The sequence below is a fragment of the Zalophus californianus genome, chromosome 14 (assembly GCF_009762305.2).
Source record: "Zalophus californianus isolate mZalCal1 chromosome 14, mZalCal1.pri.v2, whole genome shotgun sequence".
NCBI classification, from domain to species: Eukaryota; Metazoa; Chordata; class Mammalia; order Carnivora; family Otariidae; genus Zalophus; species Zalophus californianus.
The window spans coordinates 37,054,202-37,080,733 of NC_045608.1; the positions used below are offsets into that span (position 1 = coordinate 37,054,202).

General features: G+C 44.7%; 1 protein-coding gene across 1 annotated transcript in view; it reads left to right on the forward strand.

The window, feature by feature from the left end:
• Nucleotides 1-26,532, forward strand: part of LAMA1 (laminin subunit alpha 1) — a 170,026-nt gene that overhangs the window by 79,214 nt on the left and 64,280 nt on the right. Inside the window, exons 17-30 of the mRNA XM_027577194.2 lie at nt 3,320-3,447; nt 4,873-4,959; nt 5,668-5,879; nt 10,935-11,041; nt 11,354-11,534; nt 12,153-12,289; nt 12,939-13,175; nt 14,555-14,698; nt 15,227-15,406; nt 16,805-16,990; nt 17,481-17,608; nt 18,262-18,382; nt 20,729-20,866; nt 25,216-25,337. Coding sequence (XP_027432995.2) covers nt 3,320-3,447; nt 4,873-4,959; nt 5,668-5,879; nt 10,935-11,041; nt 11,354-11,534; nt 12,153-12,289; nt 12,939-13,175; nt 14,555-14,698; nt 15,227-15,406; nt 16,805-16,990; nt 17,481-17,608; nt 18,262-18,382; nt 20,729-20,866; nt 25,216-25,337 — 2,108 coding nt within the window. The remainder of the gene's footprint in view (nt 1-3,319; nt 3,448-4,872; nt 4,960-5,667; nt 5,880-10,934; nt 11,042-11,353; nt 11,535-12,152; nt 12,290-12,938; nt 13,176-14,554; nt 14,699-15,226; nt 15,407-16,804; nt 16,991-17,480; nt 17,609-18,261; nt 18,383-20,728; nt 20,867-25,215; nt 25,338-26,532) is intronic.

Genomic DNA, 26,532 nt, shown 5'->3' on the forward strand with positions numbered 1-26,532 from the left:
GGGTTAATTATCAAAATCAAGGTCACATAGGGGATGGGGAGGGAAAAAAGAGTCTAAGACATTCCTACCAAAATGTCACCCGAGGACCAGCAGTCTGTGTGTTACCCTAGAGTTTTTTAGAAATGCAGAACTCAGGCCCTGTGTCAGACCTCCTGAATCAGAATTGACGTTGAACCCAGGTGATTTGTAAACAATTCAAGTTTAGAAGCCCTGGTCTAGGATAACTCTACATAAAACTGGTGAAGGCCTGGGGTGCCTGGGTGGTGCCATCGGTTAAGCCTCTGACTCTCGGTTTCGGCTCAGGTGGGGATCTCAGGGTCCTGGGATCAAGCCTCACATGGTCAGACTCTGCACTCAGCACGGAGTCTGCTTGTGATTCTCTCGCCCTCTCCCTCTGCCCCTCCCACTCGTGCTTGCACTCTCTCTCTCTCCCTAAAATAAATCAGTAAATCTTAAAAAAAAAAAAAAAATGGTGAAAACCTATTTAAAAGGATGTAATACAAATATTTATAGTCCCAAATTAAATTTAACCTATGGGAATACTTTTATCAACCTCAGGAATGGTAGAAAAGTATGCAAGTTTAGAAACTAGACACATTATTTAAACTGTTGAATGAAAAACGGCCTACAAGGTCTATAAAATGAGTGGCTCTCAGAAAAGGGGGTAAAAGGAAGTGGGTGGCAAGGTGAACCCACAGGTGGGAGCTGTGGCAAGCGAGTACAGGCTGGGGTGGGTAGAGATCACAGGAGAAAACTCTGGGTGACATCAGCATGGGGGTGGGGGTTATGGGAGGACCTGGGGAGACCGAGTCACTGGCAGAGCAGAACTTGGGAAAGAATGTGGGGAACAGGCTCAGCTTTCCCTTGAGCTCTGCCGCTGCCCTCGTGCTCAGCGTCGCTTCCTACGGGGGCCAGCTCTGCCCATCCTGTTTCTCCTGCATACCTCCTATACGCCTGATGTGGCGTCATTCTGCTTTCTTAAAGACATGTTTTCAAGAAGGAAATAAGTCTTTCATATTTTCCCTGTATTTATCGTTTCTAATACTCTTCAATCCTTGGTATAAATCCAAGATTTCATCTGGTTCCATGTTCCTACCTCCCGAAGAACTGTTTTTAGCATTTGTTTGGTGCAGGTCTGACGGCTGACAGATTCTCTCACCTTTTCTTGACCTGAAAAAGGCTTTCTTTCGTCTTTGAGTTGGAAATAGATTTTTGCAGATTTTTTTTTTCAGGACTTGAAAATTGTTGTTTGCGTATGGCCTGCATTGTTTCAAATGAAAAGTCATTAGTCATTCTTATCCATGTAATTCTCTGGGTTGTCTTTTTTTTTTCCTCTGCCTACTTTTTAGATTTTTCTTCTTATGAATCACATTTGCTTTTTGTTTGTTTGCTTCTCCTCAGATCCAGTAGTTGTTATCCTGCGTTTAAGAAAAAAAAGAACAAAACCCTTATTTGGAAATCATTTTAAATGTATGCAAAAGTTGTAGGAAGAAAAATAGTACTTAGGGCACCCACCTTTTACCCGGATTCACCTTGTTGTTAACATTTTCCCCATGTGCTGTATTTTTTTTCTAAACCACTTGAGAATAAGCTGCATACACTATGCTCATTTGTCCCTAAATACTTCGGTGTGTATGTCCTGAGAGTAAGGACTTCCTCTTATATAACCATAGTACATTATCAACCTCAATCAATACAACTGTGGTACCCTACTTTTTCTAATCTATCGTCCATTTTTCCATTTGACCAGTTGACTCTCTTATGTCCTTTATAGCATTTTTCCCACCGTGACAGGCCCCACCTAGTTTAGGTATTGCATTTTATTGTCATGTCCCTCTAGTCTTCTTTAATCTGAAGTACAGCATTTGACAGCATTTCTTTGTCTTTATAATAATGGCACCTTGAAGAACACGATCATCTTTCAAAAAATAAAATGCCCCTTATTTGGGGTCCTTCTCTTGTTTTTTCATGAATTGATTTCAGGTTATACCTTTCAGGCCAGAACACTTCATTAGTGATGCTGTGGCCTTCTCAGAGAACCACACGTGGAAGCCCACAGCATCCACTGCCCCTCGCTGGTGAATTCTGATTACACATGCCAGCTCTTGGTCAATTACTACATATCTACCATTCTTTTCTTTTGCAATTAATAAGCAGTGTGGACGGAGACACTTTAAGACCATGCAAGTATCATATTCATCATCAAAATTCCCCCTTAGATTTAGTAGTCTCTGATGATTCTTGCCCCACCAACACTTATATGGTGTTCTCCATACTTCTAGATTGGTACACAGCATTCTACTGTAAGCAAGAACCCTCCTTTCTTATGTTTATTTATTTACCTACTTCTTATCTGCCTGGACTCATGGATTCCAAATTCTCCCAGATGTGACTAGAGGAAGCATACTCAGTGGTTTCCGATTGCCTGAGGAATATCGTTCATTGTTAAGTCTCTGGATTTTGTTACTTTCCTTGAAAGAACATCAGAGTTTGTTTTGGCAAGTAGTTAAATTATCATGGGTCAGCTGGATTGTTTCAAGGTTTGTTTTTAAGCTTTGTTAGGGTGGGTCTAGTATAACCTCTACTCTAGGGCAGGTGTAGCCCTACTGCAGAAGAGTTTTTCTTCTGGGGTCTCTACTGGGTGCTCTGGGCATTTAACAGAGACTCCCCACACTGGCTGGCTACAATTCTAGTGTCCCTGGCCTCTGCGTGAGTTCTTAATTTTTCGGCTGGCTGCATGGAAATGCACTCTATACATGAGAAGCTTGTATTCAGTAGCTATTTGAAGGGGTCTCCTGTGCAGATTTCTGGAGTTCTTATTCTGTGAAGCTCCGATTCTCTGCCCAAATTCCTGCAGTTCCGGTCTCCCCAAACTCAGACCTCTGTCTCCTCAACTCAACAAGACCCCCCACATTCTGCTTGGGTCTCCTCCCTCCCCCACCCGCTTAGCAAGTGTCTCCAGGAGAAAGACCTGTGATCCCAGGGTTTCATCCTGTCACCTCCCTTCTCTCACCTTTGTTGTCTAGAGTCTGAAGGAAGTTGTTCAATTTTGTTCCAGTTTTCTAGTTCTTTCCTACAGAAGGGCAAGTCTGGTAGTAGCTACTCTGACATGGGCAGAAGTGAAAGCTTCCCATGTATACAGATGATACAAATTAAAATTTTGTATTAATCTGGAAATAGGCAACCCCTCCTCATGTAACAGAGTTTGGTGACTTGTTTGAGCATTTTTTTTTTCACCCTGACTTCAAGTTATTTTTCGATGAATCAGAGAATCATTTAAGGAAACCTGAACTGAGTCTCGTCCATGCGTGTGTTCTAGGCTTGCGAGCATAACACCATCGGGGACCACTGTGAGCAGTGTGCACCCGGCTTCTATGGGCTGCCTTCCCGAGGGACCCCGGAGGACTGCCAGCGATGTGCCTGCCCCCTCTCCACAGCCTCCAACAAGTAAGCGTGGCACCCCCACCTGTGGAGCCAGCCTAGTGTGGCCAGACTTTGTGTGTGAAGAGAGTGTGCTTACCCAGTGGTAATTAGGATTAAAGATGGAGGGGTGAATTCTCTCTTTTTAAAAAGAACAAGTTGGGTGTATTAAATTATATAAGAAAGGTTATGTGATGGCAAGAAAATGTGCATGCTTTGGTTCCTCATGGTCTAATGTTGCTCATTAGTTCTTTCAATGTATATCTGGTGTGCCTACCAGTAGGCTAGGAGGTATAGGGTACACAGAAATGAACAAAACTTTGTTCCTGGCCTTAAGGTGTTTTTAATATAATGACCAAAATATGTAAATATGAGGCTCATTGAAAATGGGCTGAATTCATTTCATGATTCAACCAGTGTTTATTGAGTGCCTACTATACACGGAGTATCATGGTAGGTGCTTGAGTATCAGAGTGTTCATCCATGGCTGCTGGTCCCATGGGACCCACCATGTGGTCATGACTGTAGTGGAGGTATGTCCACTGTCAGGAGAGTAGGAATCTGCCTGGAGCGACTCTGAGGAAGCCCCTGATCTGAGGCGTGAAGGTTGAAGGCCACAGAGATGGGCGTTCGGGGCAGAAGGAACTGAGTGTGCCAACACCCTTCTCTGTGGCCTTCATCCTTCAAGGATGAAGTTTGTGAAATCGCAGATGGTCCTTGAGCACAAGGCAGGAGTGGGTGGGAGGAACCAGTGATGCACAAGGCCTCGTTTGCCGTGCTGGGGCCTGTGCATCCCACAGGCCCGGATTTGAAAACCTATTTCTCTCTCACTGGCCTACACTTTAGGACTCTTCCCCCCTGCAGCCCAGAGAACTCCCCCATGGGGATTTTCATTTGAAACTCCACTGTGTAAAACAGACAACCAGGGCTGCTCTGATGTAATCATAGAGGCCCCCCCCCCGTTGCCCGCATACCTCCCTTCACAGCCCCCCTAGACCCAGGAATAGAGGTGAGGGGACCTCATTGAGCAGTGGGGATCCTTTGGGGAATGTTGATGGGCTGTCACATGTAAGCTAGAGCTCACTCTTGGCCACTGTGGTTGGGGCTCTGAGGCAGCGCCAGGGAACCCATAGACGGGGGCTCAGCTTGGCCAGGAAGAGTGTCGGAGAAGGCCTCCTGGAGGAGATGGTGGCTGAGTTGGGCACAGGGGACAAGGTGAACCCAGGCAGAGAGGGGACAAAGTGGCTTCTGGGCTGAGGGACAAGCAGGAGCAGGGAGCGTCCAGTGCCCAGGAGAGAGGCTCATGAAGTGGGCTGCATGGTCGGGGGCCGGGCTTCTGAAGTGAAGAACCATGGAAAGTTTGTAAGGAGTGGTAAAAGACAAGGATTTTAAATGTTTAGAAATGCTGCACCACCCATTGGAAAATTGTGTTCATTTGTAATGTTTTGACAGTTTCAGCCCCACGTGCCACCTAGAGGGTAGGGAGGAAGTGGTCTGCGACCAGTGCGCCCCGGGATACTCAGGAGCTTGGTGCGAGAGGTACTCTGTCTGCATCACTCAACTGATTTCCAAAAGTTGCATCAAACTTTTTTTTTTAATTAAGTATCAGTGATATGTGTTTCTTTTTAAATGTATAGGTAAGTATGATTTTAGAGTTTTGGTGTGTAATTACGATTTCCCATAATTATAGAGAAAAAATCAGTATGCCGATTAAAAAGCTAGTGTGAAAACTCCCCGGGGAATTTTTCAAGAACAGTATTTGGGCTCCTCGAGCTCATGTGAGTTCTCATCGATGACAATAGAAAACAACAAGGAGCCAGCGTGAACTGTTCCCACACTGAAATATCCCACCATCTGGATAGTTCCATAGTAGGGATGGTTTGATTTAATCGCTGTCTTCTGGCACCTGAAAGCCAACACTGTCTTTTCCCAGGTGTTAAGTCTCAGGTGCCCAGCTCTGGCCTAAGTCCCTGGGGGAGCCAGTCACACCCGCAGCATGCGGGTCCAGTTGGCCGGAGCTGAGGGCACATCCACTGGGATTTATGGCTCATTTAGGATACATTCTCTGTCTTCACAATGAGTGAAGGAAATCTGAATGTCTGAACTTGGTGTTGCATTGCTTCCCAATAAATCTTATGGAAAAAGAGTCCGTCTGATTTATTAACCATTCAGAGAATCCCTGGATGGTGGGGGTAGTGTCTAGAGGAAGTACATTCATTTGGGTCCCTCTTTCAATCTTTTGTGCAGATGCGCAGACGGTTACTACGGAAACCCAACAGTGCCCGGGGAATCCTGTGTTCTGTGCAACTGCAGTGGCAACGTGGACCCCTCTGAGGAGGGTCACTGTGACTCCGTCACTGGAGAGTGCCTGAAATGCATTGGGAACACAGATGGCGCCCACTGCGAGAGGTGTGCTGATGGCTTCTACGGGGACGCCGTGACTGCCAAAAATTGCCGCGGTGAGTGTGGGGGTTGTGAAGTCAGAGCCCTTACTCATGGCCACGTAAAGTCTCTATCTACTTACATGTGTCAGAAAGGACTCAGCCTATGGGGTAACTTTATCTTGGTTGGCGCTTGTGTTAATACCAGTGTAGACCCAAGACCTCACTCTTCCCGGTGTGCCCTGCCTTAGCTTGATCCACTACCTACAGAGCAGGTCAGGTGGCCTGGAAAATTTAGGTGCCCTTCCACTGGTGCAGGAAGTGGTGCTTGATGGGACCGGGTGAAGGCAGTCTGGGGTCAGAGCCTGCAGTGTTAATGAGGGACGGGTTCAGGGGTCTCATGAGTCAAATGGGATTTCAAGATATGGGGTGGGGAATGGGAAGGCTCTATCCCTGGAGTCTCACAGATCTGTTCCTGAACTACTGACTCTCACGTTGCTCCAGAGCTCTGCTTCCTTCCTTCCTGACATTACGGATCACTTAGAACCACTCGCTAAAGAAAGCAGGCTTTCCTATGCCTGAGATGACAGACTTGTAGCCTCAGGGCTGATACAGCCCTCAGATTTTTATGCACAGCTCTTGAAGGTGTGAAAGAGTAAAAATGGCAATTTTACATTATTTTTTTAAAGATTTTATTTATTTATTCATGAGAGACAGACAGAGAGAGAGAGAGAGAGAGGCAGAAGGAGAAGCAGGCTCCCAAGGAGCAGGGAGCCCGATGCGGGACTCGATCCCAGGATCCTGGGATCATGACCCGAGCCAAAGGCAGACATCCAACCATCTGAGCTACCCAGGCGCCCAATTTTACATTATTTTAATAATTTCCTATAAATGCGAAGCCCTGCTATGCTATTACAACATGGCGACACAAGAGGGTGCTAGCGATACAGGAAAGTTATTTTCCCAGGCACACCTCCAGAGAGGGAAAAGGCTTTGTAGCCTTGGGCCAGTCAACTTGATCTTGGCAGCACAGCCACCTTGATTGGTTATCATAGGAGGATAATTATGATAACTGGTATTTGTGTAAAGCTTCAAAGTCTACAGAATGCTTTCACTATATTCATGTCATTCCTTTTCATCTTTCCTGCAACCTTGATGATTCATCACTTCGTTCATTGGTCGTCTATTAACCATTTGTTACTTCCCAAACACTGTCCTAAGTATCATCAGAGGAGTTGGAAAAAGTTTGGCCCAGGTCTACTGGGGAGCTACATGTGATGGTGTGGAGGCAAAGCACACATGTGGATCTCAGGCTTTGGAGTCTGACTAATGTGGGTTAGAGCTGAGGGTTGATCACAACCAACTGTGTGACATTAGGCAAATTTATTAACCTCTCCGAGCCACTATTTCCTCATACATAAAATGGACATAGTTTTATATATACATATATATATTATGTATACACACACATTTATATATATATCGAGGCCTTTGTGAGAAGTAATTGGGATAAAACTTAAAGTTCTGGAAATGAAAGAAATGATAGCTATTTTAAATGCTAATAATAAAAAAGTGCTTTTTATTATTTTTCTATATTAATGCTGTCCAGTAGAAATGTAAACGATACATGTAATTTTAAATTTTCTAGTCACCACATAAATAAAGTGATAGAGATGAAATGTATTGCAGTAATACATCTTATTTTACCCACTTATAAAAGCAATATCATTTTGTCACATAATCAAATTTTTCAAGTAATAATGAGATATTTGCTTTCCTTGTTAAGGTTGAGTCTTCAAAATTCAGTGCATGCTGATATGAGGAATTTGAGAAACAAGAGAGACGATCATAGGGGAAAGGAGGGAAAAATGAAACAAGACAAAACCGGAGAGGGAGAAAAACCATTAGAGACTCTTAATCTCAGGAAACAAACTGAGGGTTGCTGGAGTGGAGGGGGTTGGGAGGGATGGGGTGGCTGGCTGTGGCACTGGGGAGGGTATGTACTATGGTGAGTGCTGTGTAAGGCTGATGAACCCCAGACCGGTAGCCCCGAGACAAATAATATATTATATGTTAATAAAAAAAAATCAGTGCATGTTTTATAGCCTATTTCAATTAGGATGCTAAATTTTCATAAGAAACACTTGATCTGTATTTAGATTTCATAAAATTCATAGTTGCAAAAGGAAATTTACATATCCAAGTTGTTCAAATGTGTTTAAGTTTTTCATCATGACCAAAAAATTCATTTTCCTTTACATTTGCATCTACATTGACAAAACTGCTTCAGTATTTTGTGTGGAAAGTAGATCTTGGTGATGAACAGAGGTGGGGAGGAGGGTCAGAACAGACAGGATTTGGGTCTGGGTCCGAGTTGTTGGCTGAGGACTTAGTTTAAGTGATATTAGAGCTCGTGTTCGTCTGTTGCATCAGCCACATCTGCAGGGGTCCGGAGACCCATGCGCACAGTGTCGATCTGATAGGGACAGGCAGCTCTGCAGGGCGACGAGTGACCATCCCTGGGGTTTGCACAAAGCTCCATAAAGGCCCAGGATGGTGTGGGGCTGCCTCTGGAGGAAATGGCACTTGATGTGAGTCTTGAAGGATGGGTAGGAGATGCCCGGTGGGCTGACAAGTGGTGGGAAAGTGTCGTCCAGGCCTGAGGTGCAGAGTCTAGAAAGAGGGTGCTGGACAGTGGAAAGGCAGGGTCAGGCCAGGGCAGGAGCCATGGCTGATGGGTGTGGACAGCGCTGGCCTGTGGAGGTTGTGCCGTCTGTCCCCGACTCCCGGTCACTTGAACAGGGACAGGGTCTGACCAGATCTCTGTTGAACAGTCAGTCTGGAACCGCTGCAGTGGACAGAGTGGACATGAGAGAAAAGGCCAGAAAAGAAACTTGCTGGGAAAGTTAATGAGGGCTTCCAGTAGAGCCTTTGTCATGGGGGTAAAGGTGAAGATAGAAACTAGAAACTGTCGGGACCCCTGGGTGGCTCAGTCCGTTGAGCATCCAGCTCTTGACTTCAGCTCAGGTCACGATCTCAGGGTTATGAGATCTAGCCCCACATTGAGCCCCGAGTTGAGCCTGGTATCGAGCCCCGTGCTGGGCTCTGTACTCAGTAGGAACCTGCTTGAGATTCTCTCTCTCCCTCTCCCTCTGCTCCTCCCCACCTTTCTCTCTCTCTAATAAATAAATCTTAAGAAAAAAAGAAAAAGAAAAACTAGAAACCAGAGGTTGTCCCTTACCTCAGTGAGAGCGAAGTTTAAAAGGGAGGGAGTGGCCATGGGGCCCATCTCACAGGAGGACACAGCGAGATGAAGACCCAGAATGTGCTCTTTGAATTTGCTCCTGGGAAGTCCTGGGAGACTTTTCAGAGGAGCGGGTTCAGCAGCCAAAAGGCAGGAGGGGCAAGTTGAATGGGAAGCGACGGCGACAGGGAGATGGGACCTCAGATAGACAGTTAAGTTGTGTGTGTGTGTGTGTGTGTGTGCACGTGAGTAAACTGTGTGTGTGCACGTGAGTAAACGTGTGTGTGCGTGCACGTGAGTAAACTGTGTGTGTGTGTGCACGTGAGTAAACGTGTGTGTGTGTGTGTGTGTGTGTGTGTGTGACGTTTTCTACAGGAGACAACTGAGAATAGTTGGATGCTGAGGAGTGTTTGAAAATACAGGTTTCATTATTTAGGTATGGCAAGGCCAGCAGTGACCAGGAGGAGGGGACACACCAAGGCATAGGAGGGGGTATTCGGGAAGCACCCAGGTTGGTCAGGAGGGGAAATGTGGGCTAGAGCCTTTGTTGTGGTTTCCTCAGGAAGGAAAGGGCAAGGCAGGGTAAGCAGGTTTAGGATTGGCTATTTTGAATAACTTCAGCAGGCCCTGGGGCAGGGCAGCTGTCCCTAATCGTCTGATGCATGGCCCTGGGGTGAGAGGTCAGAGGGATAGTGGAAGTGAAGCCCAAATGAAGGAGAGGGCCCTGTAAGGAGGCCCTTGTGGGTGTGTGCTCTGGATGGGATTGTTTGCGTATGAAAGGCGTTCTGGCAGGCCAGCTCTTCACTTGCTCTAGGAACTGACTGGCCTTGGGAAGGGCAGTCTGTCCAGGGTCAGCAAGGCCCCCCCAGGAGGCGTGTTTAATACAAAAGTGAGTTGAGTGTTCAAAAGTAAGTCACAGGAACCGGCAGCGGTGCGTGGGGCCCCTAGCCCTTCCCCAGCCTCCCACGGGGGGCGTCCTAGATGGTCCACCTACACCGGGCAACACCTGCACAGGTGTCTTGGCCACAGTCCATTATGGAGGCAGAATTCTACTGCCTGTCCTCTGATCCTCAGCCTTCCAGCATCTACCACGGCTCTGGCCTCCCCTGCCGATCACTGCCACACAAAGTGTGCTTGGCTTGAGAGAATTTGTGGAGTTTTCCTTTTCTTACATCATTATCACATATGACAGAGAGTGCACATTTCCTGAGTCCAAACATTCAAAGATAGTGCACATTTCTGGGGTATTTGGCCAAGAGCTGATTAGATATTTTCAATGAAGTGCATATTGACAGCTGTGCTATAAGTATCAATTAAACATTTCAGGAGCCATTAAATTGTATCACTTCGCAAAGGTGGGGGGCTTTGTAGTTTTGAACATCAGTCTTATGACTGTAGATAAAACTGAAATGTTTGACCTGAAGGTAAGTATATTGGAACTACAGGTGACTCGCAACTTAGAACAGGGAAATGTTTTACATTAAACTATGAAATTGATATTACCTATTTAGATTGTTATAACTGAGCTTTAAAATATTAAATACATATAAGATCAGAATAAGAACAGATGGCTAAATTGATTTTTAAATCTCCATTGCATGTTTTTTATGAGGATTCGTTGATAAACATTGGTGGCTCATTTTTATGATTTCAAGGAATTCATGCAATTGGTTAAGATCGTTTGCTAATTGTTATCTTAACAGCTTCAGTGGTTTTTCTGTGTGATGGCTCCTTCCAACAACCCTGTAAAAGTTATTGCAAAGTAATTTTTTCTTTTAGTTTTATGATTTGAAACATGAATGTTTAAAATTTTTCCTTTGGGGATTAAGAGATCTTACTACAACCATACCCAGAAATGGGCACAAATATGTCTCTTGTGTGTGTGTTAGCCTGTGAGTGCCATGGAAAAGGCTCCCTCTCTGATGTCTGCCATCTTGAGACCGGACTCTGTGCCTGCAAACCCCATGTGACTGGACAGCAGTGTGACCAGTGCTTGGTAAGACGCCTGTGGCCGTTGCAGACATGAAAGTGTTTCGGTGATGTCTATAGTTGATACCTTGACCTCGGCCCGAATGAAATGCACTTCATGACTGCCAGAAAGAGCTACTGCCCCAAACACGGCTGGTGAATGCTGGGTGTCCTGACCTACAGAGTCTGTATTCGGTTTACAAAGAACTGGAGTGATGTCATGACCACTTTATGATTCTATGAAACATCCGATGTGTGATTTGGGAAACATGCTTGTAAGTATTAGTGGCTAACTAAAATGTACTTTGGCTTCCATGCTCCGGGTCCTCCTCTGCAACAGCCTGGCTATTACGGGCTGGATGCGGGGCCTGGGTGCCTGCCCTGTAACTGCAGCACGTCAGGCTCCTTGTCAAATGACTGCACCGAGGAAGGCCGGTGTCACTGCGTCCCGGGCGTAGCTGGGGAGAAGTGCGACAGGTGTGCACGCGGCTTCCACGCCTACCAGGATGGTGGCTGTACACGTAAGCTCCAGAACTCAGTATTTGAGGCTTTTTAGTAATTCCCAGACTTTTCTTTGCACTCTCCTTTGACTTCTAATTCTGTTACGTTCCTTCACTTGTTCTCTTTTTAACATGTAGGATTTCATACCTTTTGTTCTGTTTCCTGATCCCTATGCCTAATTCGTCTGTCATCTCTGGTCAGGCTTTACTAATTGTGGGGACTTAATCACTTCACTTAGCTCTAGTTTCCTCATCTGTAAAATAGAGAAGGTAATTATAATTTTCATCCAGAAGTTACTTTTCATGTTGGATGTAGAGTCCTTAACATGGCATTTGGCACACAATAAATGTTCCAGAAATACTAGCTGCATCTGTTCTTCCCACCTATTTCTATTTCTCTGTCCTGATTACCCCTTTTCTAACAATGTCTCTCAACAAGGAGGAACCTGTCCCGAGAGACATGGGCAGGTCTTGGGAATCACGAGGTCTCTGTTAGGAACTAGAACAGTTTAGATAATTAACCAAAGGGAGAGAACCTTAGATAATTAGTCAAAGGGAGAGAACCTATGGCATCAGCTGTGACCCCTTTGATTGCACGGGGGTCCTGAGGCGTAACAACACCGTGTGTCTCTGTTGCAGCCTGTGACTGCGCTCACACACAGCACACTTGTCACCCGGAATCGGGGGAGTGTATCTGCCCTCCTCATACTCGGGGCGCCACCTGTGACGAATGTGAGGACGGATACTGGGGCCACGACCTAGAGCTTGGATGCCAGGTACGCACCGCCATCTGCATCTTCTTAACTGGGAAGCACTTTGTTGGAGCAAGTTTCACTCCTTCTCTTTCATCCATGCACTTGACCTTGACCTGCTGAATGGCTCCATGGTTTATATTTAAAACTCAGTACGGGTTCAGGCCTCCAGGTGGAAGAAGCAGCTGCCTTAAAGTACATTCTAAGTTTTTTTTTAAGAACCCAGCCGTGAAATGGATGGTTTGGAAACTTTAGTGCTCTTTAAACCTACGCTGCCCTGTACTTGATCTTCTAGGAGGAGGGCAGAAGTCACTTTATTGGGGGGTTACAGCCCAGCTTCAACGGTTCTATTTTCAATGTAGCTTTCCTCAGTTGAACTTGGATATGGTTTGCGTTTTAAAACCAGACTTGCCTTTGATGTGTAAGATGCTGCTGCTGGGTTGGCGTCAGGTCACAGGGTCAGACCAGTGCGCATGGGCCCCAGCGAGGCACAGCTGTCCAGCCTGGCAGCCGCTGCCTCCTAATTGACAAAGTGAATCCTTGCAGCCGTAGTGAAGGATTCTCACGTATTTGTATGATGTCCCCACGGTTAGTGTTTTCTCCTGTAATCCCAACACGTGTGCATTATGCGAATGTATAAGCCACCATTTTATTTGTGAGTTTATTTTCCCAGGCCTGCAACTGCAGTGGTGCTGGGTCTGCCGGTCATGGATGCGATGTGCTCACTGGCCACTGCCGATGCAAGCCTGCCTTCAGTGGCCCAGGCTGTCATCAGTGCTCCCTGGGGTACAGACACTTTCCAGACTGTGTGGCCTGTGACTGTGACCCACGAGGGACATTGGCAGACACCTGTGATGAGGAACAGGGTCTGTGCAGCTGTGCAGAGGAAACCGGCAGCTGCTCTTGCAAGGTAACGGCATTCCGCTCTCTCCCCCTCACTCATCACTATGACTTTGGGGCTTTTAACTATTTAAATCAGGGGTGCCGGTTAAACGTCTTTGGCTCAGGTCATGATCCCGGGGTCCTGAGATCGAGTCCCGCGTCGGGCTCCCTGCTCAGCGGGGAGTCTGCTTCTCCCTCTCCCTGTCTAATAAATAAATGAAATCTTTAACCATTTAGATCAGCAGCTAGGTTTTAGACACTTTTCATAGTGAGTCCGCACTCCCTTCTAGGTTTAAATTCCATGTAGGCTCTTCGAGAACAATGGATGATTCTTTAAATGGAATTTTTACTGGTTATTATGAGTGTCAGATGATAGAACTGAATCGAAACACACTGAGTTTTCTGTCAGGTGTTCCAGTGGGCTGAGCAGCCGGTCTGTCCTGAGTAAACAGCTGAAACAGGTAACACAGGGCTTCAAGAAGATGTGTGAATCGGGGTGCCTGGGTTAAGTGTCCGACTCTTGATTTCAGCTCAGGTCATGATCTCAGGTCAGCGTGGAGCCTGCTTGGGATTCTCTCTCTCCCTCTGCCCCCCTTAAAAGAATTTTTAAAATATAAATAAATAAATAGAAGATTTGTGATTTTCTAACTGGTAAGTAATTATTCTTTTGTATGTGCTGGCCAGAATGAAGGAAATTTGTGTGTTTTATTTTCCTGACAGGTAAGATGTCAACATCATGTTTAATTCCATGTGTTTCCACTGATTGCCCCATTGTGCTTTGTTATTAGGAGGTAATTGGCTACCTCCTCTGGTCCTTTTCCAGGTGCTGGTGATACAGAAGAGAGAGAAAGTAGTGGGCTGATCAGTGACTAGGGATGAGGAAGGGAAAGCTCATCAGATACTATGGCCTGGGAGTAATGGAAACATCAGTGAATGTATTTTTGGCTTACCCCATTGGCGATAGCAGCTTTCATTATAGACGGTCAGAACAGGAGGGGCCTGCCTTAGTGATCACCTGGTCCATGGCCCGCCACCTCGCCAGTCATCAGAGTCACCTGGGGCCTCAGGGAGGTGTCTCAGGGAGGTTCACTCCAGGAGAGGCTCATCAGGGAATCTATATTCCCAAAGCTTCTGAGATGATTCTGCTGATCAGCCGCATCTGGGAATCACTGGCAGTGCCTGAGAGGGTGGATGTTCCTTGAGGTTAGGGAGCTTGCCTAGTGAAACAGCTGCTTCGGGGATGTTTGTGGGTCCCAAATTATTTTTGTGTTTTATTTCATTTCTGCTCAGAAGTCATGTCTCTCTCTCTCTCTCTCTCTCTCTCTCTCTCTCTCTCTCTCTCTCTCTCTCTCTCTCTTTTATTTTTCCAGGTAAAAATAAACGAGTCTATTGCTTTCTCTCCTTTAGGAAAATGTGTTCGGTCTTCATTGCAGCGAGTGTCGAGCTGGTACCTATGCCCTCCGCACGGATGACCCTCTGGGATGTAGCCCCTGCTTCTGCTTTGGGCTGTCACAAGTCTGCTCAGAGCTGGAGGGTTATGTGAGGACGCCGGTAAGTTACACATGCGGGAAAACGTGCTCATGTGCTGTTTTAAAACCCTGCCTCCCTCCCTACCCCCCCATGGAAGTTGGGTGACCATAGGGGAGATAGTCAAGAACTTACTTTAAATTTTGCTCTTATGGCATCAGAAATTCCAGGAAGCTAATCTGGGTTCATTATGAATCCGAGCTTTGTGTCTGCCATCCGAGGAAATAAATGAAGCTGGAACTAAAGTGCTCAGGGTTGCTTCTGAGCTAATCTATCAAAAGCTTTCATTGCAGATAAAACTGCAACACACAACAGCTTCCTTCCTATAACTGAATCCTGCCCCAATAGAGCAATAGTTTGGCCCTAAATGCAATAGTGTAAAACACACGCAGTTTTCCTATTAACCCAGATGTTGGAGTTTGAAGGAAATGTCTCTGTTACTCCTGTTTTAATACTGAAGCTGTCTGGTCTGTAAAACAGCAGTAGAAGCTGACGAATCGAAGGTGAGGAGTGAATTTGTGCTCTCAGGTTTTCCTCCCCTTCCATGACCAGGTAACGCTGGGCTCAGGGCAGCCCCTCCTGCGTGTGGTTTCTCAGAGCAACCTCCAGGGTACGGCTGAGGGGGTGTATTACCAGGCCCCTGACATCCTCCTGGACGCTGTGACCGTCAGGCAACATGTCCACGCAGAGCCGTTTTACTGGCGGCTGCCAGAGCAGTTCCAGGGAGACCAGGTGAGGCCCCCACCTGGCCTAGAGCCAGTCCACATTTCCCGGAGGAGACAGGTGTCACTTGAAATCATGATGGACTGTTAGCTGACCCTTAACCGAGGTGCTTATCCCCTCTGGGTGGAGATGGAGAAGTTTAACACTTATAAAAATACCCCCAGATGTATATGGCTCTCAAGTAATTTTCATGCGAAAGTCTTTTAGGGGCACCTGGCTAGCTTAGTCAAAAGAGCATGCGACTCCGGATCTTGGGGTCGTGAGTTAGAGCCCTGCGTTGTGTGTAGAGATTACTTAAAAATAAAATCTTAAAGTCTTTTAAAAATCATGTTATTTTCCTCCTTCCTCAAGCAGTCCTTCAATAAACACTTTTCATTTTTATTAACATAAGCTCAGGTGCTGTGGTTCTTCTCAACAGATCGATACTCATTTAGGGGGAAAGTAATACCCTACTATAACAGGGTATTTAGGGCATCACTTGCATTTTTGTTTAAATAAACATTGGAATCTTTGTGTGAAATCACCCAGATCTTTAAATTTGCCAATGTGTATCCAGTGTTCCCATAGTTCTAGGTCCTTTTTAATTCAAAGGAGCCTGAAAATAATCAGGGCAATTACCACACTGATTTGTTACCTTTACTTCCTTTGGTGCCAAGGAGAGGAAGCTGAGGGAGGTGACGTCTGTGGCCTTGATGGGGGTGGGGGCTTCACGGGTGTATGCTCCTCCCCAGACTCATTGAGTTGTGCACCTTAAATATGTACAGCTTTTTATATGCCAGACATGCCTCAATAAAAGTTTTTTTAAAACATCACTTAAAAAGCTGTGGCTTGAGTTAACTTAATAATCCCTAATTAGAATTAAAAAGAGACAAATTCGGGGCACCTGGGTGGCTCAGTTGTTACGCGTCTGCCTTCGGCTCAGGTCATGATCCAGGGTCCTGGGATAAAGCCCCGCATCGGGCTCCCTGCTCCATGGGAAGCCTGTTTCTCCCTCTCCCACTCCTCCTGCTTGTGTTCTGTCTCTCGCTGTGTCTCTCTCAAATAAATAAAATCTTTAAAACAAAAACAAAACCAAAACAAATTCCAGGGTGCCTGGGTGGTTCCGTTGGTTAAGCAACTGCCTTCAGCTCAGGTCATGATCCTGGAGTCCCAGGATGGAGTCCGGCATCAGGCTCCTAGCTCAGCAGGGAGTCTGCTTCTCCCTCTGACCTCTCCCCTTTCATGTTCTCTCTCTCTCTCTCTCTAATAAAATCTTCTCTTTTTTTAAAGACAAATTCTAGACAATGGATTCCACCCTTGTGATGTATTTTTAAGACCCAGGATTTCTTGCAAATGGCAGCAGGCTTGTAATGAAATAGTTTTAAGCCAGGGCTATGTCAGAGAAGTAAATCGTTTATGATCCCCTAGCTCCTGGCCTACGGTGGCAGTCTGAAATACAGCGTGGCCTTCTATTCTTCCGACGGCATTGGCACCTTCAACCTTGAGCCCCAAGTGTTCATCAAAGGGGGCCGGACCAGAAAGCAGGTCATTTATGTGGACGTGCCCTCCCCAGAGAATGGAGTACGACAAGAGCAGGAAGTGGGAATGAAAGAGGTGACGATGTCCTCCTTTCCTACGCGCCCCTTAACGGTGTGGAGTTAGCTCTGGATGCAGTGGAATCCCAAAGCTGCTAATAGAGTGAGCTAGAAGACCTGGGAGTCAGAATTCCAGTGGGCTTAGCAAGATTTGTAAAAACAATTCAAATTCCATATGTTCAAGAACCGTACACTAGGCTTATGTTACCTTGGTTCGAATTGCATCCTAAATCCTTTATGTGTGAAATCGTGGTGCACACGTCTCCATCTGTGTGGATGTAATGGTGCAAAGTCTCTGGACTTGCTGGGCTCTGCGGACGGTCGACCGCCCGGCGGGCAGTGCACAGGTGACACATGTCTGCTGCTCCATGCAGGGTGCACCGCAGCTGCTGCCCCAGGAGCTGACAGAGCGGGCTCCCTTCCAGAGACATTTATAAGAGAATTACTAAGTTCATAAGCCTCTGAGGATTTGTAATCGGAATGTAATTGAGGGTGTTTCTCATCCACAGACTTTTTGGAAGTATTTTAACTCCGTTTCTGAAAAACCTGTCACACGCTCCGATTTTATGTCTGTTCTTAGCAACATTGAGTACATCCTCATCAAAGCATCTTATGGTCAAGGATTACAGCAAAGCAGGTACTCGGAACCTTCTAGAATGAAAAAAACTTTTTATTTGAAATCAAACTGAAGAGATTTGATTCACCCTTATTACTTCATATCTTTATTAGTGTGTGTATATGTGTGTATTTGTGTTCCTCACCAATACTTTATTAAATATTATATATTTATTAAATATGAAATATGTGGAAAATGACCTAGATTATCCACCCCCCAATTAATGTGGATATAAAATATAAGTACATAATGGTGATAGCTTAGATGAGGTTAAAATATAAATGAAACAAAACAAAAAAGTTCTATTTTCTGCCCTTAAATTTCAATGACATTTCTTTGTCATGACACATCAAGAATGCTGTCAGTTGCTCATTTAGTACTTATCCCATAAATGGAAGCGACTGGGTTATGGCCAAACTAGTGCTGCAGGAGTTGTTACTTTGTGTAATATTATTTTTAAGTTCTAACATGTTGGCAGGGGCCCGTCACTGTGTAATGACAGGACTAATGTGCTCTTACACATTCCCTTTATAATCGGGTTGGAGCTACTCCCAAACTTGCAGGAAAGCTCTGGCTTAATATATGTGCCAATTCATTATATAATGTGCTAGATTTCTAGAAGGTGTCTTTCTCAGTATTAATGTTCCCTCTCACACTTCTTAACGGTTTCACAGAATCTCAAATATTTCAATGGAGGTTGGCAGGAAGTCTGGAGAATTGCACCCAAGACAGGAGGTGGCATCCCTCCTAGAGAAGTGTCTCTGTCCTCCTGGCACAGCTGGATTCTCATGTCAGGTAGGCAGACTATGGTTAAAATCCACTACCTGTAATGATGTACTACATGTTGGCTAATTGAATTTATTTTTTTTTAATTTTTTTTAAAGATTTTATTTATTCATTTGACAGAGAGACAGCGAGAGAGGGAACACAAGCAGGGGGAGTGGGAGAGGGAGAAGCAGGCTTCCCGCAGAGCAAGGAGCCCGATGTGGGGCTCAATCCCAAGACCCTGGGATCATGACCTGAGCCGAAGGCGGATGCTTAAGGACTGAGCCACCCCGGCACCCCAAGGCTAATTCAATTTAAATAAAAAAGAAAAAGAGGGCGCCTGGGTGGCTCAGTTGGTTAAGCGACTGCCTTTGGCTCAGGTCATGATCCTGGAGGCCCAGGATCGAGTCCCACATCGGGCTCCCTGCTCAGCAGGGAGTCTGCTTCTCCCTCTGACCCTTTGCCTCTCGTGCTCTCTATCTCTCATTCCCTCTTTCTCAAATAAATAAATAAAATCTTTAAAAAATAAATTAATAAAATCAGTCCATTTAAAAAAAAAAGAAAAAGAAAAGAAAAAAAATAAAATCCATTACCTGGTTCTGAGCTGAAATAGGCTTGTTACAGCAACTCCTAAGTGATGATCAGAATTTGTATGAATTATATAAGTTTTCTCTTTGAAAAAACTTAATTATGGTTAAATACTGCATAAACATAAACTTTACTGTCCTAACCACTTTTAAGTGTATCATTCAGTAGTGCTAACTGATTCACACTGTTGTACAACCAATCTCCGGGATTCTTCATCTTGCAAAACTAAAACTCTGTACCCATTAAACACTAACTCCCCGGTCTCCTTCCCCATAGCCCCTGATAATCACCATTCTACTTTCTGTCTTAGTGAATTCAACTACTCTAGGACCTTCATTTAAGTGGAATCATGTAGTATTTCTCATTTATGACTAGCCTAATGCTGTCAAGGTTCATCCATGTTGTAGCATGTATCAGAATTTGCTTCCTTAAGGCTGAATAATCCAATTGTATGTATATATCGCATTTTTTTTTTTTTGTTAATGCATCCGTCAATGGACACTTCGGTTAACCTTTTGCCTGTCATGAATAATGCTGCCAAGAATATGGCTATACAGTATCTCTCCAAGACCTTGATTTCAGTTCTTTGGGGTTTATGCTCAAAAGAATTGCTAGGTCATGTGGTAATTCTGTTTTTAACTTTTTGAGTAGCTGCCATACTGCTTCCCAAAGCACGGTCCCATTTTATATTCCTACTGGCAATGCACAAGTGTTCCATTTTTTTTCTATATCCTTGACAACTCTGATTATTTTCTGTTTTTGGTAGTAGTTATCTTGGTGTGAGGTGGTATCTCATTGTAGTCTTGATTTGCAGTTCCCTAATGATTGATGTTGAGCATCTTTTCAGGTGCTTATCAGCCAATTGTATCTTCTTTGGAGAAATGTTTATTCAAGTTGCAACACTGTGATTTATAAGAAGAAATAGGTATTTGGTCTTCATCCCCCGTTTCCTAGCACAGAGTTCTTAAATGCTTAGAGTTTCCTAAGAGATGAGATCTATAAAAATGTCTTTTGTTATATTCATGAGGTAACTTTTGAAAAGCTCCTAGATCATCTAAGGATGGAGGCTGGTCACCAAAAGAACCAACCATGTGGTTGGAGAACTTTTAGTCCTATCCCCAGACCTCAGGGGAGAGGAAAGGGGCTGGTGCTTGAATCAGTTGCCAGGAGCCAATGATCGCCTCACTCATACCCATGTAAGGAAGAGTCCATAAAAGCCAAAAGGATAGAGTTCAGAGAGCTTCCTGGTTGGTGAGCACGTGTATTGCCTAGAGAGGGCCTGGAAGCCCCAAGGCCCCTTCTCCGCACCTTGCCCTGTGCCTCTCTTCCATCTGGTTATTCCTGAGTTACATCCTTTCATAATAAACCAGTGACCTTGTAACTAGAATGGTTCTCTGAGTTCTGAGCTCCACTCTAGCAAATTAATCAAACCCGAGGAGGGGGTCGTTTTAACCTCCAATCTGTAGCCTGTTAGAAGCACAGGTGACAACCTGGACTTGTGACTGGCATCTGTAGGTGGGGGGCAGGGCCGATCTTCTAGAACTGAGCCCTTAACCAGTGAGATTGGATGCTATCTCCAGGTAGGTAGTGTCAGAATTAAATTGTGGGACACCCAGCTGGTGTCCAAACATTGCTTGGTGTGGGGAAGAAACACCCGCACAACAGAACTGGTCACAGAATATATTGATCATACCTGGTGATCAGAAGTAGAATTGGTGTCAGAATCGTTACAAGTCCTCTGTCCATTGTTTTAATCATGTTTGTTCATTTCCTTTTGCATGCGCTCAGGACTGTGCACCTGGTTACCGCAGGGGGAAGCTCCTACAAGGCGCGAGCCGAGGACGCCGTCCTCTGCTTGCCCCTTGTGTGCCCTGCAATTGCAACAACCACAGTGATGTCTGTGACCCCGAAACTGGGAAGTGTCTGGTAGGTTTGTTTGTGCGGGTTCTCAGAGGAGGCACTGAGCCTTTGAATTTCTGCTCCAGAGTCCTATCAAGTTCCTGGTTTAGAGAGAGCCTAAATTTAACTGTAACATACATGTAAATTTCCTTCAGAAAGGCTCAGAAGTCAGACATTGTTAGTGCAAAATCTTTTATAAGGCTTAGTTTCATGAATTTGTTTGTGGGCATCAGTTTGGGAGTTAGTTAAGTGTACTTGCAGTATTGGTGGTTGTAGTCAAACTAGATGAGACCTCTATGTCATAGAATTGGGAGGGCCACCTGGGGGTCTTAAAATATGTTAATGCCCATGTTGCAAATTTGTTTCTCTCCTTGCATTTTTTTGAAAAAATACTTTCTTGATGTCTTAGTATGCTTTTGCTTCTCAGTCACCTCTCCCTTGTTAAACAAAATTCAAAATTTGAGGATATAACTGGCTTTATTGAGTGATTCATGAATTAGGCAGCATCCCACCTATTAAGGTAGAGGGGAGCTCCGAGGAGTAGAATTTTTTCTACTAAAAACTTTTTTTAGGGAGGAGGGTGGGGCAAGGAAGTTATCAGCAAAAAGAAAGGATTGTTCCAGACAAGGTCACTTTCCCTTAGATGGGAGGGCAGGGGTCTTATTAGGTGGATGACTTCATCTTCCTTTCTGGAGATGAAGGGCCCACGTGACAGGTTACCTCAGTGATGCCGATCAGAAAATTCCTGACTGGGCTACACAGGTTGTGTTCTTTCTTGGGGTGGTTGAAACTGTAGTTAGGCTCTGTATTAGCCCCAGTTTGGTGTCTTGGCCTAAGTGATGCCATGTTGGGCCTGTGGTTTTCTTTTTAACACCCTAGACCAAGATTGGTCTCAGAAACGTAAGGAGAACTCTGATCACTGCAAAGAAATGGCCCAGATGGAAGTCTTGTGGCCTTGACCAAAGACAAACTCTTGTGTCTGTGATTTACGTAATCTGACAAGGCCTTACTGATAACCTAGAATCATCTGATATTCTTTCCCTACTCTGGAAATCTTTTTTTATAATAACTCTTGTAGAAACATTGGTTACTTGTATAAATTGCGCCAAGACCACCTCACCTCAGGTAAAATAACTCAATGAAAGGAAATGAGCTGCTCGCCAAGAAAGGCCCACCTGAAGCCTTAGAGCTCCTGGATGTGGCCTAGTCACAAGGAATGGGTTGAAGGAATTAGGCGGGCTCCCAGCTGGACTGCAGCCCCTCTAGATCTGTCGTCTTCTATTTGGATGCATTTTTTATCTGTGGAATCGAAAGGTCATTTCCATCGGGGACACTGCTGAACTATGGCAGTGCACAGGTGAATTTGGAAACTGAAGTACAGCATGATTTTCCTCCATTAAAAAGATACGTGTTAACCTTTGCCGACTCCATTATATACGTGGAATTAAAGGATCATTCCCCGGGTAAAACGGCCTTACTGAAGATGCAGACAGCTACAACACTATTAAAAAAAAAAAAAAAAGTATTCACTTTAATCAGCTCATGCTCCAGGCAAAAGTCCTAATAGAGAAAATGAGAAAATCTCATTTAAGGATTTAAGGAGAATTGATTTCAGGCAACTTAAATCGAGATGCAATTAGCTGGGAAGGTCCCTTGGCGAGTCCTGGGGACAGAGGTCTCATGGACACTTAAAGAAGTTGATCAGTTCTTTCACACTGCATCCTTCCTTGGTGCACTGTTTTAACAAGATTAAGTACTCCTAGGACATTAAATTACTACCCTGCCTTCCCTGGCCGGAATCCACCAGAACAAAGTCTAAGATCAGCAGCTGACCTGTCAATTCGTAACCAAGAAAGAACACAGCCTACGTATCCCAGTCCAGGAAAGACTGTCCCAGGCAAGAAGTCTCCCTAGCATCAACAGAGAGCTCTGGGACAGCTCCCTGCTCTGGGAGGAGAGGCTGGCCAGATGTTACCTGGAACCCATAAGAGCTCTCAGCTGGATCTGTTCATTTTTACAGTACACAACAATGGATACACCTGCTGCAAAGCGGCTTAAGTCTGAACTACAGCATTCAAGCCAAGCAGTTATTTAATGAATGTTTACACACCTCCAGCCATGGGAAGCTCACTCCCACAGCAGCTCAGCTCATCTTGGGGCAGCCCTGATCGTTCCTGGAATTGGTGCACTTGAATCTTTGGAGCCACTAGGACAAACCACTAGGTCAAGTTTGTGCATGAAAAATGGCAGTATCTCATCTAGTAACCCGTGAAACGGGTTAGATTCCTCTTTCACATATCCATGGGCCCTGAATCTTTAGCCCTCCTGGTCAGATAGCCTCAGTTTATATACCTGATGGTTCTGTGGAATGGTTGAGTCCATGCACCATCCTGTGGTTAAAGTATCCTGCCCAGAGCCCAGCGCCTTTACCCTAGGTGTGGAAGGAGCATCTCTCTCTGATGCTAGGCATGCCATGAATGCAGCCCACGGGTTTTGCCAGCCTGGTCACTGCTGCCTCTGCTGAGCTGACTAGACATGAAGATGCTTACGTACTTTCCACATGTTTAGCACCTTGCGCTTTGAACTTGGGACCTTATCTATTCTCTCCAGTCTTCATCTGGTGAGGTCTCTGTGGTTTAGTGCCAACAGTGTACTTCCATATGACAAAATCCCTTAAGCACTGCCTATGGATTATTACATAGGTGGGCATCAAGACCATTTTGGATCTGATTTTGTCATTCAGTATATAGGGCATTCCCCCCCGCCCCGACCTCATGTCACTGAGACTTGGTATTATTGTAAAAATGATTGGTCAGAAGTGTGACCTGGAAAGGAGGTGGGGGGTGACTCAGCACCACCAAGATAGACTGGGAGTTCCTATCCCTGGGGACCCTGTCCCAGGAGATACCACTTAATGGTTTTACAGTTGAACAACTGACAAGCCTTTTCTGTGCACTTCCCACAGCAAGGAACTCCTCCTACAGGTTGGTTGACATTAACGGGTTCTCATAGCCCTGCCATTCTCGGGCAGCTTGTCTTCAGTTCTCTGGAATCGTGAGAACCAGCAAGTCCACAATCCGTTGTGTATTTGGGGAGTTTTTGATGCTGGAGTTGGTGTTAGCAATCACAGCCAGAAAAATCTCAATCCTCGCTCATCTAATATTTATTCTTCATCAGATTTATATTGTATCATTAAAACAAGTATTTAACACATTCTTTTTAAGAGCGGTTGCAAATTGTACTTCCAAAGAGATAGCACTTTTAGGGACCACGTGGATCCTAATAAAATCTACTTCCATCAGGTGAGATAGGAATATAATTTTAAAACAGAAAATACTGGAATATTTTTTAATCAAAAGGAACTTGAAAATAGTGTTTGAAACATATAAAAGCGGGCGCCTGGGTGGCTCAGATGGTTAAGCATCTGCCTTCGGCTCAGGTCATGATCCCAGGGTCCTGGGATCGAGTCCCGCATCAGGCTCCTTGCTCGGCAGGGAGCCTGCTTCTCCCTCTGCCTCTCTCTCTCTCTCTCTCTCTCTCTGTCTCTCATGAATAAATAAATAAAATCTTAAAAAAAAGAAGAAACATATAAAAGGGTGTCTTTCTATAGCCTCTCTCGCTGCCAGGGATAGAGTCTGCTTCAGTTTGCCAGTGTTACCCGTCTTTCTATCCCTCCATCCGGCACAGAATCCAGTGCCCAGGGACTGAATGGACAGTGATCCAACTGGGCCAAAGCACATTTCACCTTGGAAATAGATGTCAACAAAAACTTGCTCTTTTAGCTTCAAAAACTTTTTTAATGGCAGGATGGGAGGTCCTGTCATGGAAACGATGACATCAAATGTAACTAGAAATGATTTGGTTATTGCAAGAATCTATTGGTGGTGCTATAACACCTGGCATTTTCTTCCCTGTTTCCTAAATCATCATATCTGTTCGCTTCTTTCAGCACCCCACATGTGATCAATGAACCCCAACCATGTGCAAAACCAATGTGCTTCAAATCAAATGTATTTTAAATCCCTCTTTTAAGGAACTGAAAGTTGACTGCTTTTAGGAGCCCTGTGTGTGTGTGTGTGTGTGTGTGTGTGTGTGTGTGTGTGTGTGTGTGTATAAAATATGTATTTTAGCCCTGTGTATATTTTCCATAAGAAAAATGTATTAATAATTTATAGGTTGTATTATAATGAATGAAGGTCAGAGTTGGCAGTGTTTACAGGATTTAACAAAGATGAAGAAAAAAAACGTTCTCCCTTCTCTATTAAAAAAAAAAAAGTACTACCTGACATTAACAGTGGCTTGCTTGAGTATTAGCAGGTAAAGATGATTTCTAACCATTTCCCATTCTTCTCTCCTCTTGAAACCCCGGGCTCCAGAACTGTAGGCACAGCACCGCCGGGGACCACTGCGATGTGTGTGCCCCTGGGTACTACGGGAAGGTGACTGGCTCCACCGGGGACTGCTCTCCATGTGCCTGTCCCCGCAGCGGCCCCGCCAGGTGAGCCTGTGCAGGTGTGCCTGCTCGGCCATGCCAACAAAGCTGGGCTGCTTCCTTCTCGGCCTGTTTTAACTAATCTCCATGTGTTGAGAAAGGCCAAGTTTAAGAGAAAGTGTTCATTATCCCAGTATTTGAAGAGAATCTTTTCAAAAGCAAAGTCTCTGTGTTGATATTGGGGTGTTCAAATGGACCCAAGTCAAGAAAGGACATTCAGGTTTTGTTTCTCAGAGAATAATTTTAACCTCCAACCTCTGTATCCAGCATACCTGAAGACGGATTGTTATTGAGTTTATGAACAATGATACAAAGAATTCAGTTCCTGTTTAATGTAAGAGAGTGGGTTAGAATTTGTATAGGCCAATGACTGATGAAGTGCAGAAATGCTCCATACTGATGACATCAGGGCCAGGCTCTGCCTTGAACTTGTGATGCTCAGATAGAATTATCTCAACACAAAAAAGAAGCGGAGATTTTATGTGGAAATTGGAATATCTGTGAGTCCTCTTTGGTTTAAATGAACTTGTAATTCATAAATAACGTTTCATTATCGCCGAGACGGTTTGACAAGGCATTGAACATGTACAGATAAAATACCAACTTTTGGTATACTAAAATGAAGTTTTCTTTGAAATCATTTGCTTGAATCTTCTTTTATTGTCTCCAAGTAAGTGATGCTTGATGGTGAGTGCTAAATGAGAGGCACTGTTAACTTCCTTCTAAACTATCAAGCCTCCTAAAATTTATAGTCACTACTATTTAACTTTTTGTGTTAAATATGTATTATAAATTTTGACTCATCAATTCCATTCCTGTCATCTAAGTTATAGAAATATTTGCATTTGTGTGTAAAGATGGATATATTTTGGTATTGCTTATTCTCACCAGCAATTGCGAGGGAAACCGAAATACCTATATACAGGGAATTGGTTGATATATATCGTGGTGCACACCTACAGTGAAAGATTGTACAAACACTGAGACAGTAAGGTATATCTGTATGTGCAGAATTGGAGAAAATATGCTATTTTGGTGAAAATTCTTATTTCCACGTGTATCCATATCCATAGTTCCATGGCTATATGAGCCCAGAGAAATGTTTGAAAGGATATTCCACCTCCTACTTCACACATTTGTGTACTGTTTGAATATTTTACTTCAATCAAAAAGTTCTAACCAACCCCAGAGTGCACACTAA